This window comes from Phyllobates terribilis, unplaced genomic scaffold (assembly GCF_046119375.1).
Source record: "Phyllobates terribilis strain yellow unplaced genomic scaffold, ASM4611937v1 Scaffold_1__5_contigs__length_1240528914, whole genome shotgun sequence".
In the NCBI taxonomy this organism is placed as follows: Eukaryota; Metazoa; Chordata; class Amphibia; order Anura; family Dendrobatidae; genus Phyllobates; species Phyllobates terribilis.
The window spans coordinates 309,578,947-309,605,950 of NW_027362761.1; the positions used below are offsets into that span (position 1 = coordinate 309,578,947).

The window sequence follows — 27,004 nt, forward strand, 5'->3', positions numbered from 1 at the left end:
CTCCTCTGCAGTATACACCCCTGGACGGCGTTCGCCTTCTCCAGTTTTGTGCAAAAGCAGTAGGAGAAAAGTAACATGGATAACATAATCATGCCTATAAGAAGGCAACTATGTACGAGCTCAAGAAAACAATATGAGAACTCAACATAATAACGGCCCGGAACGGGCGACAGGGTGGGAGCTGTCCCCCCCAATTAGAGGCTAAGAGAAAGAGATTTTACGGTGAGTACACAAAAATCTCCTTTACTCTGTCGCCTCATTGGGGGACACAGGACCATGGGACGTCCCAAAGCAGTCCCTGGGTGGGAAGCAATGGACGAATATTGTGTAGATGGGCCCCTACAATTGGGGTACCGCTGCCTGCAGAACACATCTACCCAGGCTCGCGTCTGCTGTGGACTGGGTATGAACCCTGTAGTGTTTGGTAAACGTGTGTAGGCTAGTCCAGGTGGCTGCCTTACACACTTGTTGTGCCGAAGCCTGGTGCCGAATGGCCCAGGAGGCCACTACCGCACGTGTAGAGTGTGCCGTAATACCTGCTGGAAGAGGAGAATTTTTGAGGCGGTAGGCCTCTTGTATGGTGGGGATTTGATCCACCTGGCAAGGGTAGCTTTGGAAGCTGGCAGACCCTTGCGGCCGCCTTCCAGAAGAAAAGAGAAGAGAATCAGACTTCCGGAAGGGCGCAGTCCTAGACACATAGATATGCAATGCCCTGACAAGGTCAAGCGTATGCAGAGCCTTCTCCACTCTATGAACCGGGACCGGACAGAGGGATGGCAGTGAAATTTCCTCATTGAGGTGGAAGTTGGACACAACCTTCGGAAGGAAAGATGGGACCGTACGGAGAACTACCTTCTCCTGGTAAAAAGCCAGGAAGGGCCGTCTGCAGGAGAGTGCTGTCAGTTCAGACACCCTGCGTAGCGAGGTGATTGCCACCAGGAAAACCACTTTCTGGGATAAAAGGCGGAGTGGGACTTTCCTAAGGGGTTCAAAGGGTGTTTCCTGCAATGCTGTCAGCACCAGGTTGAGGTCCCACGTTTCTAGTGGTCGTCAGTAGGGGGGAACCAATCGGGAAACCCCCTGAAGAAATGTCCTTACTTGCGGCTTGTTAGCAATGCACCTCTGAAAAAGCACTGAGAGAGCTGACATCTGGCTCTTAAGGGAGGCCAGGGACAATCTGGCCTCCAGACCCGATTGGAGAAACCCAAGTACCCTGTGGAGGGAATAAGGGAATGGGGTCTGGCCACGGGATTCGCACCAGGTAATGAAGGCTTTCCAGGTACGGTAATAAATCTTAGCAGAGGTTGGCTTCCGTGCCCTGATCATGGTTCCAATGACGTCCGGCGAGAACCCCGACTGGGTTAGAACCCAGGTCTCAATGGCCAAGCCGTCAAATTGAGGGCCCCTGAATTCTGGTGGTAGAACGGGCCTTGTGACAGAAGATCCGGGCGGTCGGGGAGACGCCAGGGGACGTCTGCTGTGAGCTGTACGATTTCGGCGTACCATGTACGTCCGGGCCAGTCCGGTGCGATTAGGATGGTTGGAACTCCCTCTTGCTTGATCTTCCTCACCACTGGATATCAGGGTGAGAGGTGGAAAAATGTACAGGAGCTGGAACTGGGTCCAGTCCTGAACCAGGGCGTCCGCCCCTAGCGCCCGCGGGTCGTGAGTTCTGGCCATGAAGTTGGAGACCTTGGCATTGAAGTGGGATGCCATTAGGTCCACGTCCGAAGTCCCCCAGCGATGGCAGATCTGTCGAAAAACTTCGGGATGGAGAGACCACTCTCCAGAGTCCATTCCTTGCCGGCTGAGGAAGTCTGCTTCCCAGTTGTCCACACCCGGAATGTGGACCGCAGAGAGAACCGAACCTGTGTCTTCCGCCCAGTGGAGAATGTGTGTCACTTCTCGCATCGCCTGGGCACTGCGGGTCCCCCCTTGGTGATTCACATATGCCACAGCCGTGGCATTATCCGACTGTACTCTGATGTGAGCGGCTGGTAGTAAGTGAAGGAAGGCTCTCAATGCCAGGAGGATGGCACGAATTTCCAAGATGTTGATGGGCATGGTCGCTTCTGCTGGGGACCACTTGCCCTGTGCTCTGTGGTGTAGGTGCACCGCACCCCAACCCGTCAGGCTCACGTCGGTGGTCAGAACCTTCCATTGATCCATGAGAAAGGATTTCCCCTTTGTTAGTGAGGTTGGCTTGAGCCACCAGTGCAGGGACCTCCTGGTTGACGACGTCAGCTGGAACTCCCTGTCGAGAGAAAAAGGGTTCCTGTCCCATGACTTGAGGATGGCTAGTTGGAGAGGCCTGAGGTGAAGCTGGGCAAATGGGACAGCTTCTATTGCCGCCACCATCCTGCCGAGGACTCTCATGGCAAACCGGAGAGATCGAAGGGGTTCGCTGAGGAGAGTGCGAACTCCTATATGGAGAGGCAGTGCCTTGTCCTTGGGAAGGAGCACTAGACCCTTGAAGGTGTTGAATAGCATTCCCAGGAAGGTCAGAGACTTACTCGGGGTTGGTGATAACTTTTGTAGGTTGACTAACCAACCCAGGCGACTCAGAGTGTCGATTGTGATTGAGACGCTGGGCTCGCAGTCTTTGAAGGTGGGAGCCTTGATCAGGAGATCGTCCAGGTATGGAACGACTACTATGCCTCTGGAGTGCAGGACGTCCATGGTGGCTGCCATGACTTTGGTAAACACTCAGGGAGCCGTGGCGAGTCCGAACGGGAGAGCCACGAACTGGTAGTGGTCCTGGTCGATTGCGAACCTGAGAAATCTCTGATGGGCGGGCTCAATTGGTATATGCAGGTATGCGTCTTGCATGTATATGGAGGCGAGAAATTCTCCATTTTCCATGGACGCAATGATGGACCGAAGGGACTCCATGCGGAAGTGACGTACCCGTACATATTTGTTGAGCTGTTTTAGGTCCAGTATGGGCCGTACGCCGCCTCCTTTCTTGGGGACTACGAATAAATTGGAGTAGAACCCTCGGAAGCGCTCGGCTGCGGGGACCGGTACTATGACTCCTGCTTGAAGAAGCGAGAAGACTGCTTGGCGGAAGGCACAAGCCTTGGCTGGCGGTTTTGGGGGAACAGAAAGAAGGAGTCTGTTTGGTAGGTTGGAAGTGAACTCTATCTTGCATCCCGAAGACACTAGTTCCCTGACCCACCTGTCTTCTGTAATAGGCAGCCAGACTTGATGAAAGAGCAAAAAGTCGGCAGCCTACAGGTGCGGTGTCTTCCGGAGTCCATGAGTCATGATGAGGAGGAAGTCTGAGATTTTCCTCCTTTGAACTTTGACTGGCCTGCTTTTGACTGCCAGGTCTTGTCCGACTTTTGCATCGACCACGAGTTGTCCCTGTGTAGGGAGCGGTTGCTATTTTGTGCTGGCCGCGAGACGGACCAGCCCGAAGAGTTCCGAAAGGATCGGAATCGAGTTTGGTTACGCTTCTTGTAAGTGCATTTGGGTTTCAGTTGGGGGAGAGAGGTACTCTTACCCCCGGTGGCGTTGGATATCATCGTGTCCAACTGTTCACCAAAAAGTCGACCACTGAGGTACGGGAGGTGCGTGAGGGACTTCTTTGAGGCTGCGTCTTCTTTCCATTCCCACAGCCAGAGGATATGCCGAATCGTGATGGCGTTTGATGCTATCCCCACTGCACCCCTTGCAGAATCCAGAGCTGCATGAAGCATGTAATCTCCTACAACTGCTATTTGAACCGCTTGGTCCGACAGCTCAGGAGCAGATACTTGTAGGCCAGCTTGTAAATTTTAGGCCCAAGCCAGGATGGCCTTGGCAGCCCAAACTGAAGCGAACGCGGGAGCCAGGGAAGCCCCTGCGGCCTCGAAAATTGAACGAGCTCTGGGATGGTATTTCTGTCCTCATGCAAAACAATTGAAGCAGAAACCATCCAAAACCTGACAAATTCAATGGACGAGAGAGTTCAGAAGCTCCTTTCGAACAAGCGGTCCTATGTGCAAATGTAACATCACCTAGAATAAAGTTTTGAGTTGAAAACTGTTTGATTTCAGTTTGTAATAACCTGCTAATGCTTATAATTTAAAAAATGACCATTTTTTTGTTCTTTATTAAAATGAAAAGGTTGAAAACTCTGCTGTGCATAATAATTTGGAACATGCATTTTGAGAGCAGTTTGAGTTTTTTATTTTTTTAAAAATATACTGTTATCATAGGCAGTTTGTACAAAAACCTTTCAATGGTACTCTAATAGTTATTTGACTGGAAAATTACAATGACTGCAATTCATATAGGTAATTTGGGAAAATCTGAGAAAATATTATTTGCATAATAATTTGGAACACAGTGTATAGACTGCGTCATAGATTGCGACATCTGAGTGACCCATTCTGGCGTGGCATTAGACACCGTAGCATTGGCAGGGGCTTTCTTGGTGCTCTGGCACAGTAGTCTGGATGCAATCCTGGCGGTGCGGGTACGTGCTGCCACTTGGGAGAGTATTGCTGCAGGCTGTACAGAGTGCATAATAGCAGTCCTGCCTGGTTCTCTTGGACCTTGAGCCCGGCATAGTGCACTGGGGTGGCTATGCAGAGGACCCTACAGGGGTGGCTATGCAGAGGAGCCTGGACTCACAGCCGAAGAAGAACTCCAGCTGTGATCTTATCCCACCGGTGTGATCTTATCCCACCGGTGTGCCCCTAGGTCCAGCGCCGAAGATCCACGGTCCTGTGCCCCCCGGAGACTGGCTGGTCTTCCCTTATCCTGCAGCAGATAATGGCCGTTGGAGTAAAGTTAAGAAAGAAGGGGGGCGAAGAGCTGAAAAGGGCGGCAGAACTGTGTGAAATCGCGCCCTTTCAGTCTCGATCCGCCCCTTCCATGACACTGTAGAGTGTCATATTTGTCATCCGGGGGGCGGAGAGGAGGTGGCGGCTTCGGCTAGGCCGAAGCCGCGGCCTAAATTAGATGCCTGATGCCCAAAGGGACTGCAGGCCGGCGCGGAAGTCCAGGAGGGGGCCGGATCTGAACCAGATTTAAAGGCAGGATAGCGGTGGGGTATAAGCGGAAGGGGGGCCCTGTGAAGAGTCCCCCTGAGGCACCGTAGAGCTGGTGCTGCAGCAGAAACAGGGCGCAGGGAGGCCTGTGCCTCTGTTGTGTTCTGCCTGCGCTCCCCCCGGCCCCGACAGGAGCCCGCAGCAGGGCTGGGGTCCCTGGATTCAGCTGTAGTGTGCTGGCTGCTGGGAGCTGCTGCCTGTACAGGCCCTACCTGAGGCGTTTCAACCTAATACCCCCAGGGGGGGATTAGGGAGGTGCTGTTGTCACCATCAGGGGGCTATATCCTCGGCTCAACCTCAACACAGAAACCAAAAAGGAATTGGGGAAGGAGGGGGTCTCGACTTCGAACCAGCACCCGAGGGGCTGGGAAGGAGCGACATGGGGAATAGCCATCTCAACTTCAACCGTGCACCCCATAATAAGGGGCCGAGGAAGGAGCCATGCCGGGAGTCTCACAGTAGACCCACTTTTCTTCATCTGTAATCCCGTGAAAACGGAGTAAAAGTTTTAGGTGTGCCTCCTATGCGACACTAAGCAAAAACTGGAGAAGGCTGATGCCGTCCAGGGGTGTATACTGCAGAGGAGGAGCTACGGTTAATCTTTTTCAGATTATGCATAGTGTCGCCTCCTAGTGGACAGCAGCATAACACCCATGGTCCTGTGTCCCCCAATGAGGCGACAGAGTAATATATATATTTTTTTAATCTTTTACATTTTTAAAATTACAAAAAAGGAAAATTAGCCGATGTAAAACTTTGGGCACCCTGCATGGTTAGTACCTAGCAGCACCCCTTTTTTGAAAGTATCACATCTAGTAAATGCTTTTTGTAGACAGACAAGAATCTTTCAATTCTTGTTTGAGGGATTTTCATCCATTCTTCCTTGGAAAATTCTTCCAGTTCTGTGAGAGTCCTGGGTGGTCTTGCATGAACTGCTATTTTGAGGTTTAGCCACAGATTTTCAATGATGTTCAGATCAGAGGACTGTGAGGGCCATTGTAAAACCTTCAGCTTGCGCGTTCTGAGGTAGTCTATTGTGGATTTTGAGGTGCGTTTAGGATCATTGTCCATTTGTACAAGCCATCTCTTTTCAACTTCAGCTTTTTTACAGATGGTGCTATGTTTGCATCAAGAATTTAATGAAATTTCATTGAATCCATTCTTCACTCTACCCGTGAAATGTTCCCCGTGCCATTAGCTGCAACAAACCCCAAAGCAGCAACAAACCCCAAAGCATGATTGATCCACCCTCATGCTTAATGGTTTGCAAGATGTTCTTTTCCTAAAATTCTGTGGCCTTTTTTCTCCACGCATACCTTTAATCATCGTGGCCAAAGAGTTCTATTGTAACCTCATCGTTCCACATGACTTGTTTCCAAAAGGCATCAGGTTTGTTTAGATGTTCTTTTGCATACTTCTGACGCTGAATTTTATGGTGAGGACGCAGGAGAGGAGAGCTTCCATGAAGGCCATATTTGTGCAGGTGTTTCTGAACAGTAGAACAATGTACCACAACTCCAGAGTCTGCTAAATCTTTCTGAAGGTCTTTTGCAGTCAAGCGGGGGTTCTGATTTACCTCTCTAGCAATCCTACAATCAGCTCTCACTGAAAATTTTGCTCAGTCTTACATACCTCATTTTGACCTCCACTGTTCCTGTTAACTGCCATTTCTTAATTACATTTCGAACAGAGGAAAAAGCAACTTGAAAACATTTTCCTATCTTCTTATAGCTTTCTCCTGCTTTGTGGGCCTCCACCATTTTCATTTTCAGAGTGCTAGGCAGCTGCTTAGAAGAACCCATGGCTGCTGTTTTTTGGCACAAGGTTAGAGGAGGCTGGATTTTTATAAAGCTGGGAAATTTGCATCACCTGGCCTTTCCTAATGATACATAGTTACATAGTTTACATAGTTACATAGTTTATAAGGCCGAAAAAAGACAAGCGTCCATCCAGTTCAGCCTATTTCTTGTGCACTGCAGCTATTCCGCAGCGTTGATCCAGGGGAAGGCAACAAAAAACTATGCGGTATAGGCCAATTTACATCATTGAGGAAAAATTCACTTCCCGACACCAATCTGGCAGTCAGATTAAATCCCTGGATTAATTAACTATCCCTAAGCATAAGATGTAGTTTTATTGTTCTCAAGAAAGGCGTCCAGGCCTCTCTTGAACTCATTAAGTGAGTTGGACATCACCACTTCCTCTCCCAGAGAGTTCCAGAGTCTCACGGCTCTGACCGTAAAGAATCCCCTTCTATGCTGGTGCAGGAACCTCCTTTCCTCCAGACGCATAGTGTGCCCCCTCGTGTTTGTCACCATCCTTGGTATAAACAGGTCATGGGAGAGATCTCTGTACTGCCCCCTGATGTATTTATACATGTTTATGAGGTCTCCCCTAAGCCTTCTCTTTTCCAACGTAAATAGGCCTAATTTTGACAACCTCTCTGGGTATTCTAGTCCCTCCATTCCCTTTATTACCTTAGTCGCCCTCCTTTGTACCCTCTCTAGCTCCAATAGGTCTTTCCTGAGCACCGGAGCCCAGAACTGTGCACAATATTCTAAGTGCGGCCTTACCAGCGCTTTATACAGAGGAAGAACAATGTTCTCATCATATGCCCCTATTCCTCTTCTGATGCATGCCATGACTCTATTTGCCTTCGCAGCTGCTGCCTGACACTGCGCACTCCAATTTAATTTGCTATTAACCAAGACGCCCAGGTCCTTCTCCATGTCAGATTTCCCCAAAGGTTTCCCATTTAATATGTATGGGTGACTGCTGTTTTTCTTTCCCATGTGCATGACCTTACATTTATCGGCATTGAACCCCATTTGCCATTTTTTGGCCCAACTCCCCAATTTATCTAAATCCTCCTGTAGCTGTGCCCTATCCTCATCGGTATTAACTACTTTACAAAGTTTAGTATCATCTGCAAATATTGCTATTTTACTATGCAACCCTTCCACTAGATCATTAATAAATATATTAAATAATATAGGGCCCAAGACAGACCCTTGAGGCACCCCGCTAGTAACCCTGACACACCCTGAGCTTACTCCATTGATAACCACCCTCTGCTTTCTATCACTCAGCCAGCTATTTACCCACTTGCACACATTATCCCCCAGACCAAGCATTCTCATTTTATAAACCAACCTTTTGTGTGGCACGGTATCAAACGCTTTGGAGAAGTCAAGGTATACAACATCCACTGACTCTCCCCGGTCCAGCTGTGAGCTCACCTCCTCGTAGAAGGCGATCAGGTTTGTTTGGCAGGAGCGATCCCTCATGAATACATGTTGATATGGAGTTAGACAGTTATTATCATTAAGATATTCTACAATAGCATCTCTAAGAAATCCTTCAAACAATTTACCCACAACAGATGTTAAGCTTACTGGTCTATAGTTCCCAGGGTCACTTTTAGACCCCTTTTTGAATATTGGTACCACATTTGCTTGGCGCCAGTCTAGTGGGACAGTCCCTGTCCATAAAGAGTGCTTGAATATAAGATACAGCGGTCTGTCTATCACATTACTTAATTCTTTTAGTACCCGGGGGTGTATGCCATCTGGGCCTGGTGACTTGTCTATTTTGATATTATTTAGGCGTTTCTGAACTTCCTCCTGGGTTAGGTGGGTGATATTTAGCGGAGGGTTTACTTTATCACTCTGCATTTCCTCCGATAAATTGTTTTCTTTTGTGAAAACAGTGGAGAAGAAGCTATTGAGTAGGTTTGCTTTACCCTCATCGCCCTCTATGATTTTACCCAGGTTATTTTTCAATGGGCCAACTCCATCAGTTTTAATCCTTTTACTGTTTATATAGTTAAAGAACAGTTTGGGATTCGTTTTACTTTCCTTGGCAATTAGTCTCTCTGTCTCCTCTTTTGCTATTCTTATTTGCTTCTTACAGATTTTGTTTTTTTCCCTATAAGATATTAGCGCTTCCTCGCTGCCTTCTTGTTTAAGTTTACCGAAAGCCCTTTTTTTGTTTTTCATTGCCCTCTTGACTTCCTTATTTAGCCACATTGGCTTCCTCCTATTCCTAGCCCTTTTATTCCCTTTTATGATGATAGTGAACAAGCCATAACAGGTTAATTAAGGTCTGAAACCTTGTCAAAAAGTTATCTGGGCACACAAATCTCCAAGGGTGGCTAAACTTTTGCATCGGACAATTTTCCTTTTTGTCATTTTTAAAATGTAAAAATTGACTTTTTGTTTGCCTAAAATACAAAAGAAATGTGTCATTTTGGGCCTTTTAAAGATAATTTAATCTTCAACTTGCTTAACTGTTCACAATAACAGTAATTTTGACCAGGGGTGTCCAAACTTTTACCTGCCACTGTATATATTATGACATGCTCTGAGCTTGCTCTGACCTAGTTATATACCAAAAGTGTCTGTTTAACACACACTTGAGAGCTAGACAGTCAGACTAGCACAAGCAGACTTCAGTAAATGTAAGGCTAGATTCACACATATACAGTGCTGTCTGCTGAGCAATGTAACAGGGTATCCCTCAGAATACCTGAAAAACAGGATTCCGACAGAAACCCCTGCCGGAGCCATCCACTATTATGGGGCAGAGTGAGTCACACTGGACACAGTGCGGCCTCCGTACTGGCAGGATTCGTCTTTTTCAGACGTGCACAAAAACATGGTCAGCCATCTATTGTGCGTAGTCCACAAAGTGTCCAGTGTGACTCACTCTGCCTCATAATAGTGGATGGCTCGGTCAAGGTTTACATCTGAATTCTGGTTTTTTTTAGGAATTCCAATAAAAACCCTGCTGCTGTATGTGTATGAACCTAGCCTACGTTGGAACGTTTCATATGTTTTTGGGTTTTCTTACTGGAAATATAAAGAATGATTTAAATGCATGCCCAAAATGTGAGAAAAGGATATAGAAGAATAGGCCAAATATAAATGGTACCAAATTAGAACAAAGGAGAAAATATTATTGACTTCACCAGTCTTGCATATTGTACTTTTCCTGCAGCTTTGGTTTACCTACCCCACCTGCCCCCAGCACTTACTGGCAGCTTGCTGGCAATTCACATTGTACTCCGGAAGCTGCCAGTAAGAAGAGTGGACAGGGTTAAATACAGCCCAGAAGTCCTATCTCTGCTACATCGAACAAAACAGGGAAGGAAGCAAAAGAGTATAGTGACAGGGCAGAATGGTGTAACAGCTGCTGCTTTTTGTGAGGTGAAGCATTTATCACATGAGCGAGTGTTTCTGCTGTGTACTCAGCACTCTGACATAAGTTCACCGGCCACTGGCGCACCCACCTCACTGACATGATGTATGATGATTTCAGGGGACTGGAGACACGGCATAAACACTCGCTTATGTGATGAAACAGACAGGGAAATGTTTTACCTCAGGGAAAGAAATCGGTTGAGATCCCGTGCTCTCCTGTCTGTATACTCTTTTGTTCCCTTCCCTGATCAGGAGTTGTGGTATCACCGACCATGTTTCTGCAGGGTGAGACACAGCCAATACACAGCACATAGCAGGGGAACATTTATCTCAGCACAAGAACATTCTTTTTCTTTTAATTTGTCCAATTGTGGAACTTATTATTATTATTATTTAACTTTAATGTAAAAAGTGAAGAAGCCAATTAAAAAAGCACTCGCATCAAAATTTGTATCCTCTTAATATATTGCAGTCATATTATATAGCACTGTGTACTTACAATTGATCATTTTGCCTTTCTACCCAGCTAATTCTTCTCTTTAGAATTAGGTCTATGACATAACTTAATTAAAAACTGACTAGTTGAATCCTTCTAAGCTCTATGTAGAAATAGGAGGTCAGTTTTCCCTGTATGAGTCATAAGTCACTGCAAAAGCCCCTGGCAGGGGGAATGGGGGCCAGCTGGGTCAGGAGTTGAAGAGGGGGATGATGATAAATGCAGGGATAAAAATATTTCTTGGTTCTACACAGAGCAGAGAAATGAGAAGAATTTGCTGGGTAGAAGGGCAAAATGAGCAAGTGTAAGTACACAGTGCTATATAATATGACGACTGCAATATATTAAGAGGATAAAAACTTTGATGGGAGGAGTGCTTCTCCATGTTTTTAACCCTTAGTGATTGTTTTTATGTTAGTCTGTAAGTTGTAGTAATGCTAGGACATTCTTGTGCCACTTGTGCCCAACTAAGCCAAGGGTTGAGGAACACTGCCCCATGGTATGCACAATATCGATTTGCATGTTACTTCACATAGAATAAAGAGCCCACATGGAGGATGATTATGCTTATAGATGCCAATCAAATTTTCTTTTAGGAAAATGAAGGGATTCTCTAGACAATTTTGTTATTTTCAAATCTATCCCTCCGCTACACACATGAACACACTGTACTAGATAACTCACCTGCAGAGCCAGAAACCTTGCTTTCAGCCAATACACTCTTACTACATAATTGAGCCACCCATCTGGAAACAGATCACGCTGAGAAGCTGCAAATCCCATCATCATTTGATCTTCCAAAAAGTGACCACCCGGAAAGTCTGATCCCAAGTCCTCATCAGGGATACCCGTAGGACACTTGCGTGAAGATACTACAGATACAAGGCAAACACGCTAAACTATAGAAGAGACTCTAGATATGGATTGAATGGAACAAATAAAAAATATAATGCCAAAAAAACACTACCTGTACCAGTCTTCACCTTGGCCATAAGCCACCGATCTAGCTGCAGCTCCATGCAAGTCAGGCTCATAACCATCATGTCCTAGTATAAAACACAAGAAATGGCGAGAAGAAGCATTGCAGAAGTCAGATGGCAATACCACACAACTCCGATGGTTATGCCTCATTCTATGTCTATTTAGTTAGGCTGTTATGGTAAAGGGTGTCTGACACCTGGATACTAGTGTTTTACCATGCAGCTGATGGATTATCATCATTTTAGCATAAAAGGTACCTAGTTTTAATTTATTGGTAAGATTTTGGTATATTCATTTCTATATACGTTCATAATCTGTTACTAAGGTGCAACTGGTAAAGTAATGCAAGTCTCAGCAAAACCCAAAAATAGTTTGGTCACAAGCAGAATTTCGCATAATACTGTTGCCATGTTTGTTATGTATACTGGCAGTTCTAGGAGAATAATCACCGGTCATCAATCAATAAACAGGAAACAAAGAATAAAAGGTCACTGGGTGTTAAAACTTACTCGAATGTGCTGGTTTTTACAGTCCCTAAGCAGAGGATTAGGAAGACCACTGCTGTGTTTTCTCCAGCTAGTATATAGGCTGAGAACAACTTCTCCCAGAGCAGGCGGCCACTTCACCAAAAACTTCTGAGCAATCAGCTTCAGATACCTCATCATCAGCTCCAAGATGCCTCCATTTTCTAAATTCTCCAAAATGAATTGGTGCACATCCTGCTTCTCTAGAAAAACATGAGAACAAAATGAATGAGAACACAGAGGAACTAGCAGTGAGCACGTTTGAAGCTTTAGGAAATATACTCGGTTTAAGAACGGTTTTTTCATTATGTAAAAATAGCTCATAATAGAAAAATACATTTCTTTACTGGGTTTGTGGACTGTGTCTAGGAGTGGCCGGGTCCAGGTACTTCTGGGTTCCTGTCACCTCTTGTCAAAGATCAATCACGGTCTATTTTATTGATCTGAGATCGGATAATGATTTATTTGACACACATACAGTACAATGCAAAAGTTTTAAGCAGGTGTGGAAAAAATGCTGAAAATTAAGAAAGCTTTCAAAAATAGAGGTCGTATTAGATTATTTTTTATCAATGCAAAGTGAATGAATAAAAGACAAATCCAAATCAAAGCAACATTTGTTGTGACCACACGTTACTGTAAAAACAGCATCAATTCTTCTAAAATATTAAAAATTGAGAATCCTCAGTGGTCGATGCCTTTTAAAGATGGCAAGAAGAGTCACATATTTATACACAACCAGACATAGGAATAATGCAATAGATGAGACAAGTGACATGAGCGGACCTATCAGTATGGGAAGGGGAGAAATAGTTGTGGCAATAAATATTAGTGCAGTTCACAGATAAGGATCAGTGTGAAAGATTTATTGATTATTGACTGAGGTCTGGTCCAGGGTTGTAATGCCCCCACGTCTGAGAGCACACTCCTTACTTCATGTAGAAAGACTCAGTTCTTCTAGGTACACTTCCATAAAGTCAGAGATTTTGTAGGACTATAGTCGGATGTATGAATAACCAATTATACCACATGCAATAATGAGCATTATTTTAACACAGTTATTAAAGAAGCACTCATATCAAACTTTTTATCCTCTTAATATATTGCAGTCATCATATTATATTGGACTGTGTGCTTACAATTGCTCATTTTGCCTTTCTACCCAGCTAATTCTCCTCTTTTTCATTAGGTCTACGACATCACATGATTAAAAACTGACTAGCTGAATCCTTCTAAGCTCTATGTAGAAACAGGAGGTCAATTTTCTCTGCACAAGTCATGAGTAACTGCAAAAGTCTATGATGGTGGGGGGGGGGATGCAGCTCGGTCAGGAGTTGAAGAGGGGATGCAGGGACAAGAGACTTCCTGTTTACATGTGAAATTTTTGGCTCTTACAAAACGCAGCTGAACGGCTGGAGAGCGGTACAATAATAAGTGTCTGCAGTCAACAGTGAAGCATGGTGAAGATTCTTTGCAAGCATATTTCAGACTGGAGTAAGATTTGTGGTAAAGCACACACAGAGGAGCATGCCACTTTTCAGGCGCTCCTGATTCATTAAGAGGAGTGTGCCTAACTCCAGGAGCGTGACTCCTACACGCCCAGTTATCAAAACCTGCGTGAAAAAACACAAGTCTTGATGAAATTGGGCCAATATCATCATCATTAAAAATGGAGGTCTTCAGCGTAAAGAAGTAGTCCTGGAAGTGATGATATGGCCCCCACAAAGCCCTATTCTCAAAATCATCGAGTCTGTCTGGGATTAAACAAAGACACTGATTTACACAAGCCTACATCCACAGAAAATCTGCAGTTACTTCTCCAATATGTTTGGAACAACCTCACTGCGAAGTTCATTCAAAAACTCTGTGCACGTGTACACAGCGAAGAACTGATGCGGTGTTGAAGGCAAAGGGTGGTCACACCAAAAGGTGATTTCGATTTCTCATTTCATTAAGAAGAATCAATCTATTAACACTTCTATTTTTTGTAAAGCATTCTTAGGCTGCGTGCTCACAATGCATTTTTCAAGCGTTTTTGCAACGGAATTTCTGCTGCGGAAACGCTTGAAAAACGCTTGGTAATACGTGCCCCATGGTCCCCAATGACAATCCGCATGTTCTGTGCCCATGCTGCGGAATTTTCCGCAGCGGATTTTATGTGCGGAAAAATCCGCAGCATGTCCATTATTTGTGCATTTACGCATGCGAAATTGCCTACTCAATGTATTAGAAAAATGCATGGCAAATCTGCATGTCAAAACGCTTCAAAAACGCGTCAAAAACACGTGTAAAAATCAGCACATGTTTTTACTGGCAAGGACATGCAGAAATGAAGCAGAAATTTCCCGCTTCATTTCTGCATCATGGGCACATAGCCTTACTTTGCAAAAGTTTTAGGCAGGTGTGGAAAAAAATGCTGCAAAGTTCTGTATTTTGCACTGACGCAATGCATATAGTTTGCTACAATGTTTCAGTGTATCCACTACATGGCTGATAGCAGTACAAGGTTTGCAACCTCTCAGATTCTATCAGCTCACAAACATCTTGAAAATATGGAAAAATTAAGAGAAAAAGCATACTAGAAGGTTGTGCTACATTAATTTATCAAGTGATTAACCTTTATTCCTAGAAAAATGGAAAACCACTTATAGTGTGAGACATTGTAAACATTTCACAGCATCAATATTTTGTGTTACATAAAGATAAGAATCAATGAACATACAATTACAGATACTTTTCATGAAATAATAAGCAAACTAAATGGTTCTTGAGTCCGGTATTTATCCCATTTACTGCATTAGCAGGTAACCATTCAGCTCAGTACTAACCTGATTCCATGAAAGTAGTGGAATCAAATGACATAGCGTTGGCTCCAGCGGAGAAAGATTCTTGCTTTAAATCCGACTGCATCTCATAGTTACCAAAGGAGTCGTCCTCCTCCTCGGAATCGGGTTTACGAAGTCTATAGAGAATACAAGTAATAACTATATGCACTCCAATAAAAACTCCAAAACTATCATAATAATTCCATAAAAACTTTGCAAAGACTGCGAACCTTCCTACTACATCTACTCATCGACCACGTCTTCCCAAGATATCGTAAAATGTACACAGTAGCAGCTAGTCAACAGACTTAATTGTCATCAATATTAAGTGAGAAAAATAAATATCAAACAACAATATTAATAATAAGCAGAATTAAGTTCGCCCTGTTGGTTCAGCTCTCCACAACAGTCACAGTTTCTCATTTGCCCACCCCTGGGATAGGGCCATCAGCGCCGACAGTATTACTAGGAACAACACTGTGATCGAGCATGAACTTCCACTTTTGTTGTGCAAGAGAGATAATACCAAGCCATAACATGATTGCAGAAGGCAATATTTTCTTCATTAATGGGACATTTTAATCTCCTATATTTAGAGCAAATTCACAAAATAAGCCATAAATGAATAGTAGATGCAGGTTCCACCAATGTGACTTGCACCCATCTCAAAAATGGGGCCCTGTCACATGCATTGCTGTCAGTGGTGAGTGGTCAGAATTCCTATGCAAATGAATGGGAATTCTGACCACCTTTCCATTCCAACAGTGTATGCCAGGGCCTCGTTCTCAAGATATATGGGATTCGCATCTACAATATGGTGGATATGCCATAAATGTATGAGATGCTTTTTTGTTTGCTATATAAACTATTGGGGTATTAAGACTCTAGAATTTTGCTAGTCCTTGCTGTCTGCTGAATTTCACAGGAAAAATATCAATAGCTTCATATTTATTGTAATGTATACCTATTTATTAGCTATCAATCAATGGAGGTCAGATATGGGATCAAATTTAAAAATATATGACCATTTGTGAAAAAGTACTCTCCAAACAATGCCCTCTGTGCTATAGTAAATGCCTGCCTTTGGGCAGACTTTTTTACCTCGATGGTAAGAATTTTATTAGTAGTTCTTGAAAATCAATCCTTTCTTCCTTCTTGCATTTAGTGTTGCGTACACGAGCAGAACGTCTTTTGGCGGTCTCCCCGGCATCCTCTGAGAGTCTCTTCCTTTTCACTCCTTTCTTGTTCTTATCTCCACTGGACTGATCTACAGCAAAGTCAAAACCTGACACTGTTTTGAACAAGAACAGGTGTAGGTGAAATGACGTGAAATGTTTCTGGACAAGCCATTCCTTAGATATCAATTTTACTATGTTGTTATTCAACACATTCTGCATTCCCTAAATAGCTGAAAACTGACTGGATGTTATGAATTATTTTTCCTCTTCTTGTCTGAAATATTCTTTATACATATGACGCATAGAAAATGGTTCAGTTTGTACAACATTAGAGAAATGGGCCAAGGGTGGCAGATGCCATAAAATACATATTACTCATCTGATAAATCTACTGCTACTCAAGTGTTGCTGTTCCCTATTAGTCTGTGCTTACTGAAGTTCAGCAATCACGTACCTGGCTACTCAGATGATGCTGTAACCAATTACTAGCCTTAAAAGTGTAGAGCCCAGTGGCTGACTCCAGTTGTTACGTGTGTAGTTGAGCAAGTGATCGCTGCAGCGTGAACCTTTGTATACGGTCCTTCAGCAATGACATGACCAACTTCCCATGTGAACGCTGCAGATAATCACTGACCTTGGAGGTTTCCAGTGATTGGCTGCAGCAGTCATAGGGTAGTCAGACACGCCATCACTGCAGAACAGTATACAAAGCCTGGCACACAGCATAACTGCTGGAATGGTGGCAAAATTATCAGGTGAGCAATGGGTCTTCTATGGCATTCTTTACTCTGCCCAACCTTGCTGGTATCTCAGAAAATCCCTTCAATAGGCGACATGACTCTCACCTTGAGCTGCTGAAGAATCATTATTGGTTTGAGAGGGTACAACTGCGACTGGATTAGTGGTAGAGATAGTTGGGGTGGGCTCTGCAACGGACACAACTGGTGCTGGGGGATTGGAGGTCCTGGGTTCATCTATGACTTTATCTGTAAGGTGCAACGATTGTGGAACACCATCTAGTTGTGTTACATCTTTGTAATCTGTGAGGTCAACTCTTTTCCCCAAACTAGGACGAGGGGGTCCACATGTTGTAAGGTGGCAGTACATAGCCAGCAGACTCTCTCCAAGGCACTTCCATCTGGTAATACAGAACCAATAATATTAGGAAATAATATTTATTGTGGTTCCGGTCTCATCAGCTATCCAATCTACTATATAATTGTCTTATCCCGTCTGTCTGTCTGTCTTTCTGTCTGTCCTGGAAATCCCGGGTCACTGATTGGTCCGGCCGCGGCCAATCAGCAATGCGGCATTTCTGAAAAACATGGCGGCCGTTAGCGGCTCATGTGCGGCACGGAGGTCAGCGGCGATGCAGCCGGGAGATGCAGCCGGCTACTCGCAGCATAAGTCCCCCGACCGCAGACGCCGCTGACCTACATGCGGCTATCGTCGGGAGATCAGCGGCTACGGCCGCTTATCTCCCGATGACAAGTGTGATGCCCCTCCCCTCCCCTCCCCTCTCCTCCCGTCCCTCCCCCCGCTCGATCAGGACCCCGGCACCCGGCGTCATACTTACCCCTCCCCGTGCCTCCGCAGCAGCTCCTGTGTCTTCTGCTGATGCTCTGTGACGTCTCAGGTCAGAGGGCGCGGTGACGTCTTTACACCGCGCTCTCTCCTGACCGGTCACAGCGCACAGCGTCAACATGCGGGCTACGAGTCCAGAGAAGCAGCTGAGAAGGGAGGTGAGTATTGGATTTTTTTTTTGTATGGGGCCATAGGGGACATGCATGGGGCACTATGGGGGGATGGATATACAGGGGATATGACTTCCTGCATGGGGCATTATATGGGGGAGAGGTGACATCCTGCATGGGGCATTATATGGGGGGAGAGGTCACATCCTGCATGGGGCATTATATGGGGGGAGAGGTCACATCCTGCATGGGGCATCATATGGGGGAGAGGTGACATCCTGCATGGGACATTATATGGGGGGAGAGGTCACATCCTGCATGGGGCATTATATGGGGGGAGAGGTCACATCCTACATGGGGCATTATATGGGGGGAGAGGTCACATCCTACATGGGGCATTATATGGGGGAGAGGTGACATCCTGCATGGGGCATTATATGGGGGGAGAGGTGACATCCTACATGGGGCATTATATGGGGGAGAGGTGACATCCTGCATGGGGCATTATATGGGGGGAGAGGTCACATCCTGCATGGGGCATTATATGGGGGAGAGGTGACATCCTGCATGGGACATTATATGGGGGGAGAGGTCACATCCTGCATGGGGCATTATATGGGGGGAGAGGTCACATCCTACATGGGCATTATATGGGGGGGGAGGTCACATCCTACATGGGGCATTATACGGGGGGGGGGGGGAGGTGACAGCCTGCATGGGGCATTATATGGGGGAGAGGTGACATCCTACATGGGACATTATATGGGGGGAGAGGTCACATCCTACATGGGGCATTATATGGGGGGGGAGAGGTGACAGCCTGCATGGGACATTATATGGGGGAGAGGTGACATCCTACATGGGACATTATATGGGGGGAGAGGTCACATCCTGCATGGGGCATTATATGGGGGGAGAGGTCACATCCTACATGGGGCATTATATGGGGGAGAGGTGACATCCTGCATGGGGCATTATATACCGGGGATGTGACTTCCTGCATGGGTTATTATATACGGGGGATGTGACTTCCTGCATGGGGCATTATATGCGGGGGATGTGACATCCTGCATGGGTTATTATATACGGGGGATGTGACTTCCTGCATGGGGCATTATATGCGGGGGATGTCACTTCCTGCATGGGGTATTATAAAGGAGGGTCGGGAGACATATGCTAGAATACCCGATGCGTTCGAATCGGGCCACCATCTAGTCTACTATATAATTGTCTTATCCTGTCTGTCTGTCTGTCCTGGAAATCCCGGGTCGCTGATTGGTCCGACCGCGGCCAATCAGCGATGCGGCATTTCTGAAAAACATGGCGGCCGTTAGCGGCTCATGTGCGGCACGGAGGTCAGCGGCGATGCAGCCGGGAGAAGCAGCCGGGAGATGCAGCATAAGTCCCCCGACCGCAGGCGCCGCTGATCTACATGCGGCTATCGTCGGGAGATCAGCGGCTACGGCCGCTTATCTCCCGAGGACAAGTGTGACGCCCCTCCCCTCCCCTCTCCTCCCGTCCCTCCCCCCGCTCGATCAGGACCCCGGCACCCGGCGTCATACTTACCCCTCCCCTTCCCTCCTCTCCCCTCCCCTCCTCTCCCCTCCCCCCGCTCGATCAGGACCCCGGCACCCGGCGTCATACTTACCCCTCCCCGTGCCTCCGCAGCAGCTCCTGTGTCTTCCGCTGATGCTCTGTGACGTCTCAGGTCAGAGGGCGCGATGACGTCTTTACACCGCGCTCTCTCCTGATCGGTACAGCGCACAGCGTCAACATGCGGGCTACGCTGGAGTCCAGAGAAGCAGCTGAGAAGGGAGGTGAGTATTGGATTTTTTTTTTTTTTTGTATGGGGCCATAGGGGACCTGCATGGGGCACTATGGGGGGATGGATATACAGGGGATATGACTTCGTGCATGGGGCATTATATGGGGGGGGGAGAGGTGACATCCTACATGGGGCATTATATGGGGGGGAGAGGTGACATCCTACATGGGGCATTATATGGGGGAGAGGTGACATCCTGCATGGGACATTATATGGGGGGAGAGGTCACATCCTGCATGGGGCATTATATGGGGGGAGAGGTCACATCCTACATGGGGCATTATATGGGGGGGAGAGGTGACAGCCTGCATGGGGCATTATATGGGGGAGAGGTGACATCCTACATGGGACATTATATGGGGGGAGAGGTCACATCCTGCATGGGGCATTATATGGGGGGAGAGGTCACATCCTACATGGGGCATTATATGGGGGAGAGGTGACATCCTGCATGGGGCATTATATACGGGGGATGTGACTTCCTGCATGGGGTATTATATACGGGGGATGTGACTTCCTGCATGTGGCATTATATACGGGGGATGTGACTTCCTGCATGGGGCACTATAAAGGAGGGTCGGGAGACATATGCTAGAATACCCGATGCGTTAGAATCGGGCCACCATCTAGTATCTAATACTTACGTAAAATATGGGAGTGGCTGAATCAGCTTCAAGTCCGGCTCCTCCAGCTTTACATTCAGAGCTTGCCTCTTCCTGCGTAACTCTAACGCCTCCTCCACAATTCTGTTTGCCTCCTCCTCACTAACATCCACATCATGAATGGACAAGTCACTAAAAGGTAACAAAATAGCATACATGCACTCAATTAATCCACATACACATATTGTACACCCACTACGGTTCTGCCTTAAGGATGCTTCATGTCTGACTTGAGGACCAGATATCCGGCAGTAATGTGCTTGTACTGTATGGTTAAACTACTTTAAGTAGCTTTTGTGCGGAGAATACTAATGCCATGTGCTGTACCAGATGTTACATTGACCAAGTTACTTACCATTTCAGGAACATGCGGAAAGAGTCCTTTCTTAGACCTGGCTGCTCTTCAAAGATCCTTTCTTTTAGCACAAGACCTTTGCTGTAGCGACAGTCTCTCTCTAAAGCCTTGCAGATGAAGTACAGACAGGCTGTAAAGAAAGGCACCAGGTAAGACCATAACACAGTCTAAGTCATCCAAGGTAAGAGATGCCCTCAGTAGAGGCTATTCACTCAACCAGAGTAGGGTCCAAAATGGGCAGATTTATTTATTTATTTATTTTACTCACTTATATAGCGCCATTAATTCCACAGCGCTTTACAGACATTATGGCACTGTACCCATTGGGGCTCACAATCTAAATCCCCTATCAGTATGTCTTTGGAGTGTGGGAGGAAACCGGAGTAATGGGAGGAAACCCCTGCAAACATTGGGAGAACTTACAAACTCCTTGCAGATGTTGTCCTTGGTGGGATTTGAACACAGGACCCCAGCGCTGCAAGGCTTCAGTGCTAACCACTAAGCCACCGTGCTGCCCAGATAATTTATCACTGCACCCATAAGTCCTAAAGAAGTCAATGGACAAGGTCTGCCTCACAGCACATACCTTTTAAGGTGCAATAAACACATCTTTGTCATCATATGGCCGTCTTGCTATTTCTGGACAATGTAAATTGCCCTTGATACTCATTTCATCTCCCACATCACATTGCCTTGTTAAATGCTTTTTGATACAATTGATTAATGCAGATTCACTGTTCTACTTACTGACAAAGAGAACAGGGCCCTGACGAAGGCCAACACCGAAACGTGTGTCGGGGAGGGCGCCACGCTGCTCAGAGTCCAGCTGCCAGTAAGTACTCATTGCACTACTCTTATTTGACCCTTTTTGTCCTTTTTGAGACATGCAAATACATATATATTATATCCACATTCATTTTTTTCTCTAAGCATAGAATTGCTGCACTTTCTCTACTATATAATGGATTGGCAAAGATTATAACTTGTTCTTATGTGGCATTTACTTATACTGGTTACATCTATCCTGGGATCTCTAATTTTGGCATTGTCCTCTTGAATATTATGTGCACGTGTGCCCCTGCCTTGTTGTATGTTTTTGTTATCTTCCTGATCTTTATTAAATATATACAATTTTAACTCTCACCTTGATTCTAAACTTTCTGGTCGGTCTTCCTTGTTCTGTTTGTTGCTAATTTATTGTACCGACTGTTTAGGCTGCCACCATTATCCCACAGCCTTTTTAAGATATATTTTTCACTTTTGCAAGATATACAGTGGGCACGGAAAGTATTCAGACCCCACTAAATTTTTCACTCTTTGTTACATTGCAGCCATTTGGTAAATTCTAAAAAGTTAATTTTTTTTCTCATTGAAGTACACTCAGCACCCCATCTTGACTAAAGAAAAACAGAAATGTAGAAATTTTTGCCAATTTATTAAAAAAGAAAAACTGAAATATCAAATGGTCATAAGTATTCAGACCCTTTGCTCAGACATTCATATTTAAGTCACATGCTGTCCATTTCCTTGTGATCCTCCTTCAGATGGTTCTACTCCTTCATTGGAGTCCAGCTGCGTTTAGTTAAACTGATAGAACTTGATTTGGAAAGGCACACACCTGTCTATATAATGCACTGTGAGCTGTGAGGTCTGTCAGACCAAATGAGAATCATGAGCTCAAAAGGAACTGCCCAAGGAGCTCAGAGACAGAATTGTGGCAAGGCACAGATCTTGTCAAAGTTACAAAAGAATTTCTGCATTACTCAAGGTTCCTAAGACCACAGTGGCCTCCATAATTCTTAAATGGAAGACGTTTGGGACTACCAGAAGTCTTCCTAGTAATGTACAAAAAAATAGATTTCAGCTCACCTGGGTCAGCCTGCGCGGTCCACTTTCTCATGAGGCACGGTGCTCGGATTGTAAAGATCCCCGTCTGGGAGACATTAGGCAGTGATAAAAGGGTAGTTATCCAGCAACTCGTGAAATTGACTTTAATTTTTTCAAAATAAAGGCTATTTTTTAAGTCAATTTCACGAGTTGCTGGATAACTACCCTTTCATCAGAAGTCTTCCTAGACCTGGCCGTCCAGCCAAATTGAGCAATCATAGGAGAAAAGCCTTGGTGAGAGAGGTAAAGAAGAACCCCAAGATCACTGTGGCTGAGCTCCAGAGATGCAGTAGGGAGATGGGAGAAAGTTCCACAAAGTCAACTATCACTGCAGCCCTCCACCAGTCAGGCCTTTATGGCAAAGTGGCCCGACGGAAGCCTCTCCTCAGTGCAAGACATATGAAAGCCCGCATAGAGTTTGTTCAAAAACACATGAAGGACTCCCAGACTATGAGAAATAAGATTCTCTGGTCTGATGAGACGAAGATAGAACTTTTTGGTGATAATTCTAAGTGGTATGTGTGGATAAAACCAGGCACTGCGCATTACCTGCCCAATGCAATCCCCACAGTGAAACATGGTGGTGGCAGCATCATGCTATGGGGGTGTTTTTCAGCTGCAGGATAGGATGACTGATTGCAATTGAAGGAAACACGAATGTGGCCAAGTACAGAGATATCCTGGATGAAAACCTCTTCCAGAGTGCTCTGGACCTCAGACTTGGCAGAAGGTTCACCTTCCAACAAGACAGTGACCCTAAGCACACAGCTAAAATAACAAAGGAGTGGCTTCAGAATAAGTCTGTGACCATTCTTGACGGGCCCAGCCAGAGCCCTGACCTAAACCCAATTGAGCATCTTTGGAAAGACCTGAAAATGGCGGTCCTTTAAAGTTCACCATCCAACCTGATGGAACTGGAGAGGATTTGCAAGGAAGAATAGCAGAGGATCCCCAAATCCAGGTGTGAAAAACTTGTTGCATCATTCCCAAAAGGACTCATGGCTGTACTAGCTCAAAAGGGTGCTTCTACTCAATACTGAGCAAAGGGTCTGAATACTTATATGACAATGTGATGTTTCAGTTTTCTTTTTTAATAAATTTGCAAAAATTTCTACATTTCTGTTTTTTTTCAGTCAAGATGGGGTGCAGAGTGTATTTTAATGAGAAAAAAAATGAACTTTTTAGAATTTACCAAATGGCTGCAATGAAACAAAGAGTGAAAAATTTAAAGGGGTCTGAATACTTTCCGTACCCACTGTAAGCGTTATATTCACTACAATTTTTTATATGTCATAATTCTGTGTGTTTCTCTTGCTTCGCATCTATGTGTTCTACTTACTGCTATAGTCACTGATCGTGTACAGGACAGTGACCAAGTTATCCAAGCATGGCCAATGATCAGGATTACACTGAAGTCCTTCTTCAAATGCATGTCGTGCTAGTGGAATGCGCACGAGGCGGAGGGCCAGCTGACCAATTTTATACCAGAGATTGACATCAGTGGAGTCTAGCATGACAGCCTGCCGTAAAAAAAACAACACAAAGTTAGAAATAGTAAATAACCTAGAGCCATACATTTTTTGTTTTTCTGTTGACATAGCCATATGAGTGTCTGTTTGCTTGTGAGAGGAGTTGTAGCTTTGAACACCACCATTCAATTTACCATTGACATTTGATCACATTTGAATGGGGGTTGACAAGGGAGTGTGGCAACTGAAAAACAACATTTCTGGATTCATTTTTTTTTTTTGTCTCACTGTCTGGGAAATATATTTTTACATTTTATTTGCCAGGACAATTGCATTTGTGAAAATACACAATATGTTGTAGAGAATCTGTCTCCAGGTTTTTGCTACCCCATCTGACAGCAGCGTGATGTAGGGACAGAGACTCTGATGGTATTGATGTATCACTTAGTTTACTGGGTGCAGACATTATGATAAAATGACAGTTTTCTCTTCTGCAGACTTATCAATGCGCTGAATGAAGAGCCCACTCTAACCCCACCACACCACAACACTCATTGACAGCTTTCTGTACTGTAAATTGGCAGAGAGCTGCTAATAAGTGGAGGGGGCATGGTTACTAGGAGCAGGAGGACTACATGGCACGAGGCAGCTAGTCCTCTATTGATAAATTCCAGTTAATAAAACACTGATTTTACTGAAGCAACAACAAACAGCCCAGTAAGTCATACAATGCTGGAATCAGGCCCCCATGCCAAATATGGCCTGCAGTGTAATTATATTTGGCCTTGAAGAAAATAACAAATGTCTACTAGAGCTGGCCCATTGGTAGACAGTGCATGCACCGCTAATACTACAAATCCCGCGTTTCCGGCACGCCACGCTTACTGGTTACTACAAGTAGGTTTATAACAAATACAACGCCCCGTAGTAACGCGCTTCCCAGCTATGACGCACTTCTTGACCGACATTCACCTGAGCCACAAGTTCTCTCCTCTACTTCCTACATCAGCACCTACTACCCTCTAGCTCCTCCACAAGCTGGGCACAAGTATGCCAACAAGCCAGTGCGCTCATGCCATGATTTATTTTTATTGCTCTATTTGGACATGTATTCTCCATTTTGTTTTGTTTTTGGTACCGTGTTATCCTTTCCCTATTTATTGAAATCGTACCCTTTTTGTTCACTCCCCACTATCTTGACTCTGAATATTATTGTTTTCCTGCTGTTTATGTGCTTCTGATCTTCGAGAGTCACCATACCCCTTGCATTTTCCTGTATACTGCTATCTACCATCCCCACAACCCTAACTTCTCCTGCAGTATTGGGGTTCTCCCTACTCTAGGCAGAATCCCCCAACCCATTTTTTCTTTTCCGACCTCCTTTTTTTTTGTTGTGATTGGGTTGTCAGCACTGTCACAATGAGGGAGAGATGATCAGATCATTGTTATAGCGCTGGCTCCCTGTGGAGGGGTTGTCAGATCCCTGTGAATGGGTTGTCAGCGCTGTAGCAGTAAAGAATAGAGGATCAGATCATTGTTATAGCGCTGGCTCCCTGTGGAGGGGTTGTCAGATCCCTGTGAGTGGGTTGTCAGCGCTGTTGCAGTAAAGAATAGAGGATCAGAGCATTGTTATAGCGCTGGCTCCCTGTGGAGGGGTTGTCAGATCCCTGTGAATGGGTTGTCAGCGCATTTGCAGTGAAGGAGAGATGATCAGATCATTGTTATAGCGCTGGCTCCCTGTGGAGGGGTTGTCAGATCCCTGTGAATGGGTTGTCAGCGCTGTTGCAGTAAAGAATAGAGGATCAGAGCATTGTTATAGCGCTGGCTCCCTGTGGAGGGGTTGTCAGATCCCTGTGAGTGGGTTGTCAGCGCTGTTGCAGTAAAGAATAGAGGATCAGAGCATTGTTATAGCGCTGGCTCCCTGTGGAGGGGTTGTCAGATCCCTGTGAATGGGTTGTCAGCGCTGTTGCAGTAAAGAATAGAGGATCAGAGCATTGTTATAGCGCTGGCTCCCTGTGGAGGGGTTGTCAGATCCCTGTGAATGGGTTGTCAGCGCATTTGCAGTGAAGGAGAGATGATCAGATCATTGTTATAGCGCTGGCTCCCTGTGGAGGGGTTGTCAGATCCCTGTAAATGGGTTGTCAGCGCTGTTGCAGTAAAGAATAGAGGATCAGAGCATTGTTATAGTGCTGGCTCCCTGTGGAGGGGTTGTCAGATCCCTGTGAATGGGTTGTCAGCGCATTTGCAGTGAAGGAGAGATGATCAGATCATTGTTATAGCGCTGGCTCCCTGTGGAGGGGTTGTCAGATCCCTGTGAATGGGTTGTCAGCGCTGTTGCAGTGAAGGAGAGCTGATCAGAGCATTGTTATAGCGCTGGCTCCCTGTGGAGGGGTTGTCAGATCCCTGTGAATGGGTTGTCAGCGCTGTTGCAGTGAAGGAGAGCTGATCAGAGCATTGTTATAGCGCTGGCTCCCTGTGGAGGGGTTGTCAGATCCCTGTGAATGGGTTGTCAGCGCTGTTGCAGTGAAGGAGAGCTGATCAGAGCATTGTTATAGCGCTGGCTCCCTGTGGAGGGGTTGTCAGATCCCTGTGAATGGGTTGTCAGCGCTGTTGCAGTGAAGGAGAGCTGATCAGAGCATTGTTATAGCGCTGGCTCCCTGTGGAGGGGTTGTCAGATCCCTGTGAATGGGTTGTCAGCGCTTTTGTAGTGAAGGAAAGAAGATCAGAACATTGTTATAGTGCTGGCTCCCTTTTCAATGCTAAACACGTACAACTCAAGGACTGAATCCGTGTGCTGGACCTGTTTTTCACAAACCCATAGACTTGTATTGGCCCTTTTCATCAGTGATATTGGAAAAAAAACAAACA

General features: G+C 45.6%; 1 protein-coding gene across 6 annotated transcripts in view; it reads right to left on the minus strand.

The window, feature by feature from the left end:
- CABIN1 (calcineurin binding protein 1) overlaps window positions 1-27,004 on the minus strand; it is a 222,666-nt gene that overhangs the window by 167,783 nt on the left and 27,879 nt on the right. For 4 of the 6 annotated variants that reach the window (XM_073674374.1, XM_073674411.1, XM_073674391.1 and 1 more), the window contains 9 exons: window positions 24,007-24,187; window positions 20,781-20,910; window positions 20,408-20,557; window positions 17,090-17,382; window positions 16,168-16,357; window positions 15,070-15,203; window positions 12,227-12,444; window positions 11,704-11,782; window positions 11,421-11,608 (listed from right to left, as the gene is read on the minus strand). In XM_073674374.1, the coding sequence (XP_073530475.1) occupies window positions 11,421-11,608; window positions 11,704-11,782; window positions 12,227-12,444; window positions 15,070-15,203; window positions 16,168-16,357; window positions 17,090-17,382; window positions 20,408-20,557; window positions 20,781-20,910; window positions 24,007-24,187 (1,563 nt within the window). The remainder of the gene's footprint in view (window positions 1-11,420; window positions 11,609-11,703; window positions 11,783-12,226; window positions 12,445-15,069; window positions 15,204-16,167; window positions 16,358-17,089; window positions 17,383-20,407; window positions 20,558-20,780; window positions 20,911-24,006; window positions 24,188-27,004) is intronic. The other 2 variants (XM_073674401.1, XM_073674383.1) reach the window with 1 other exon arrangement.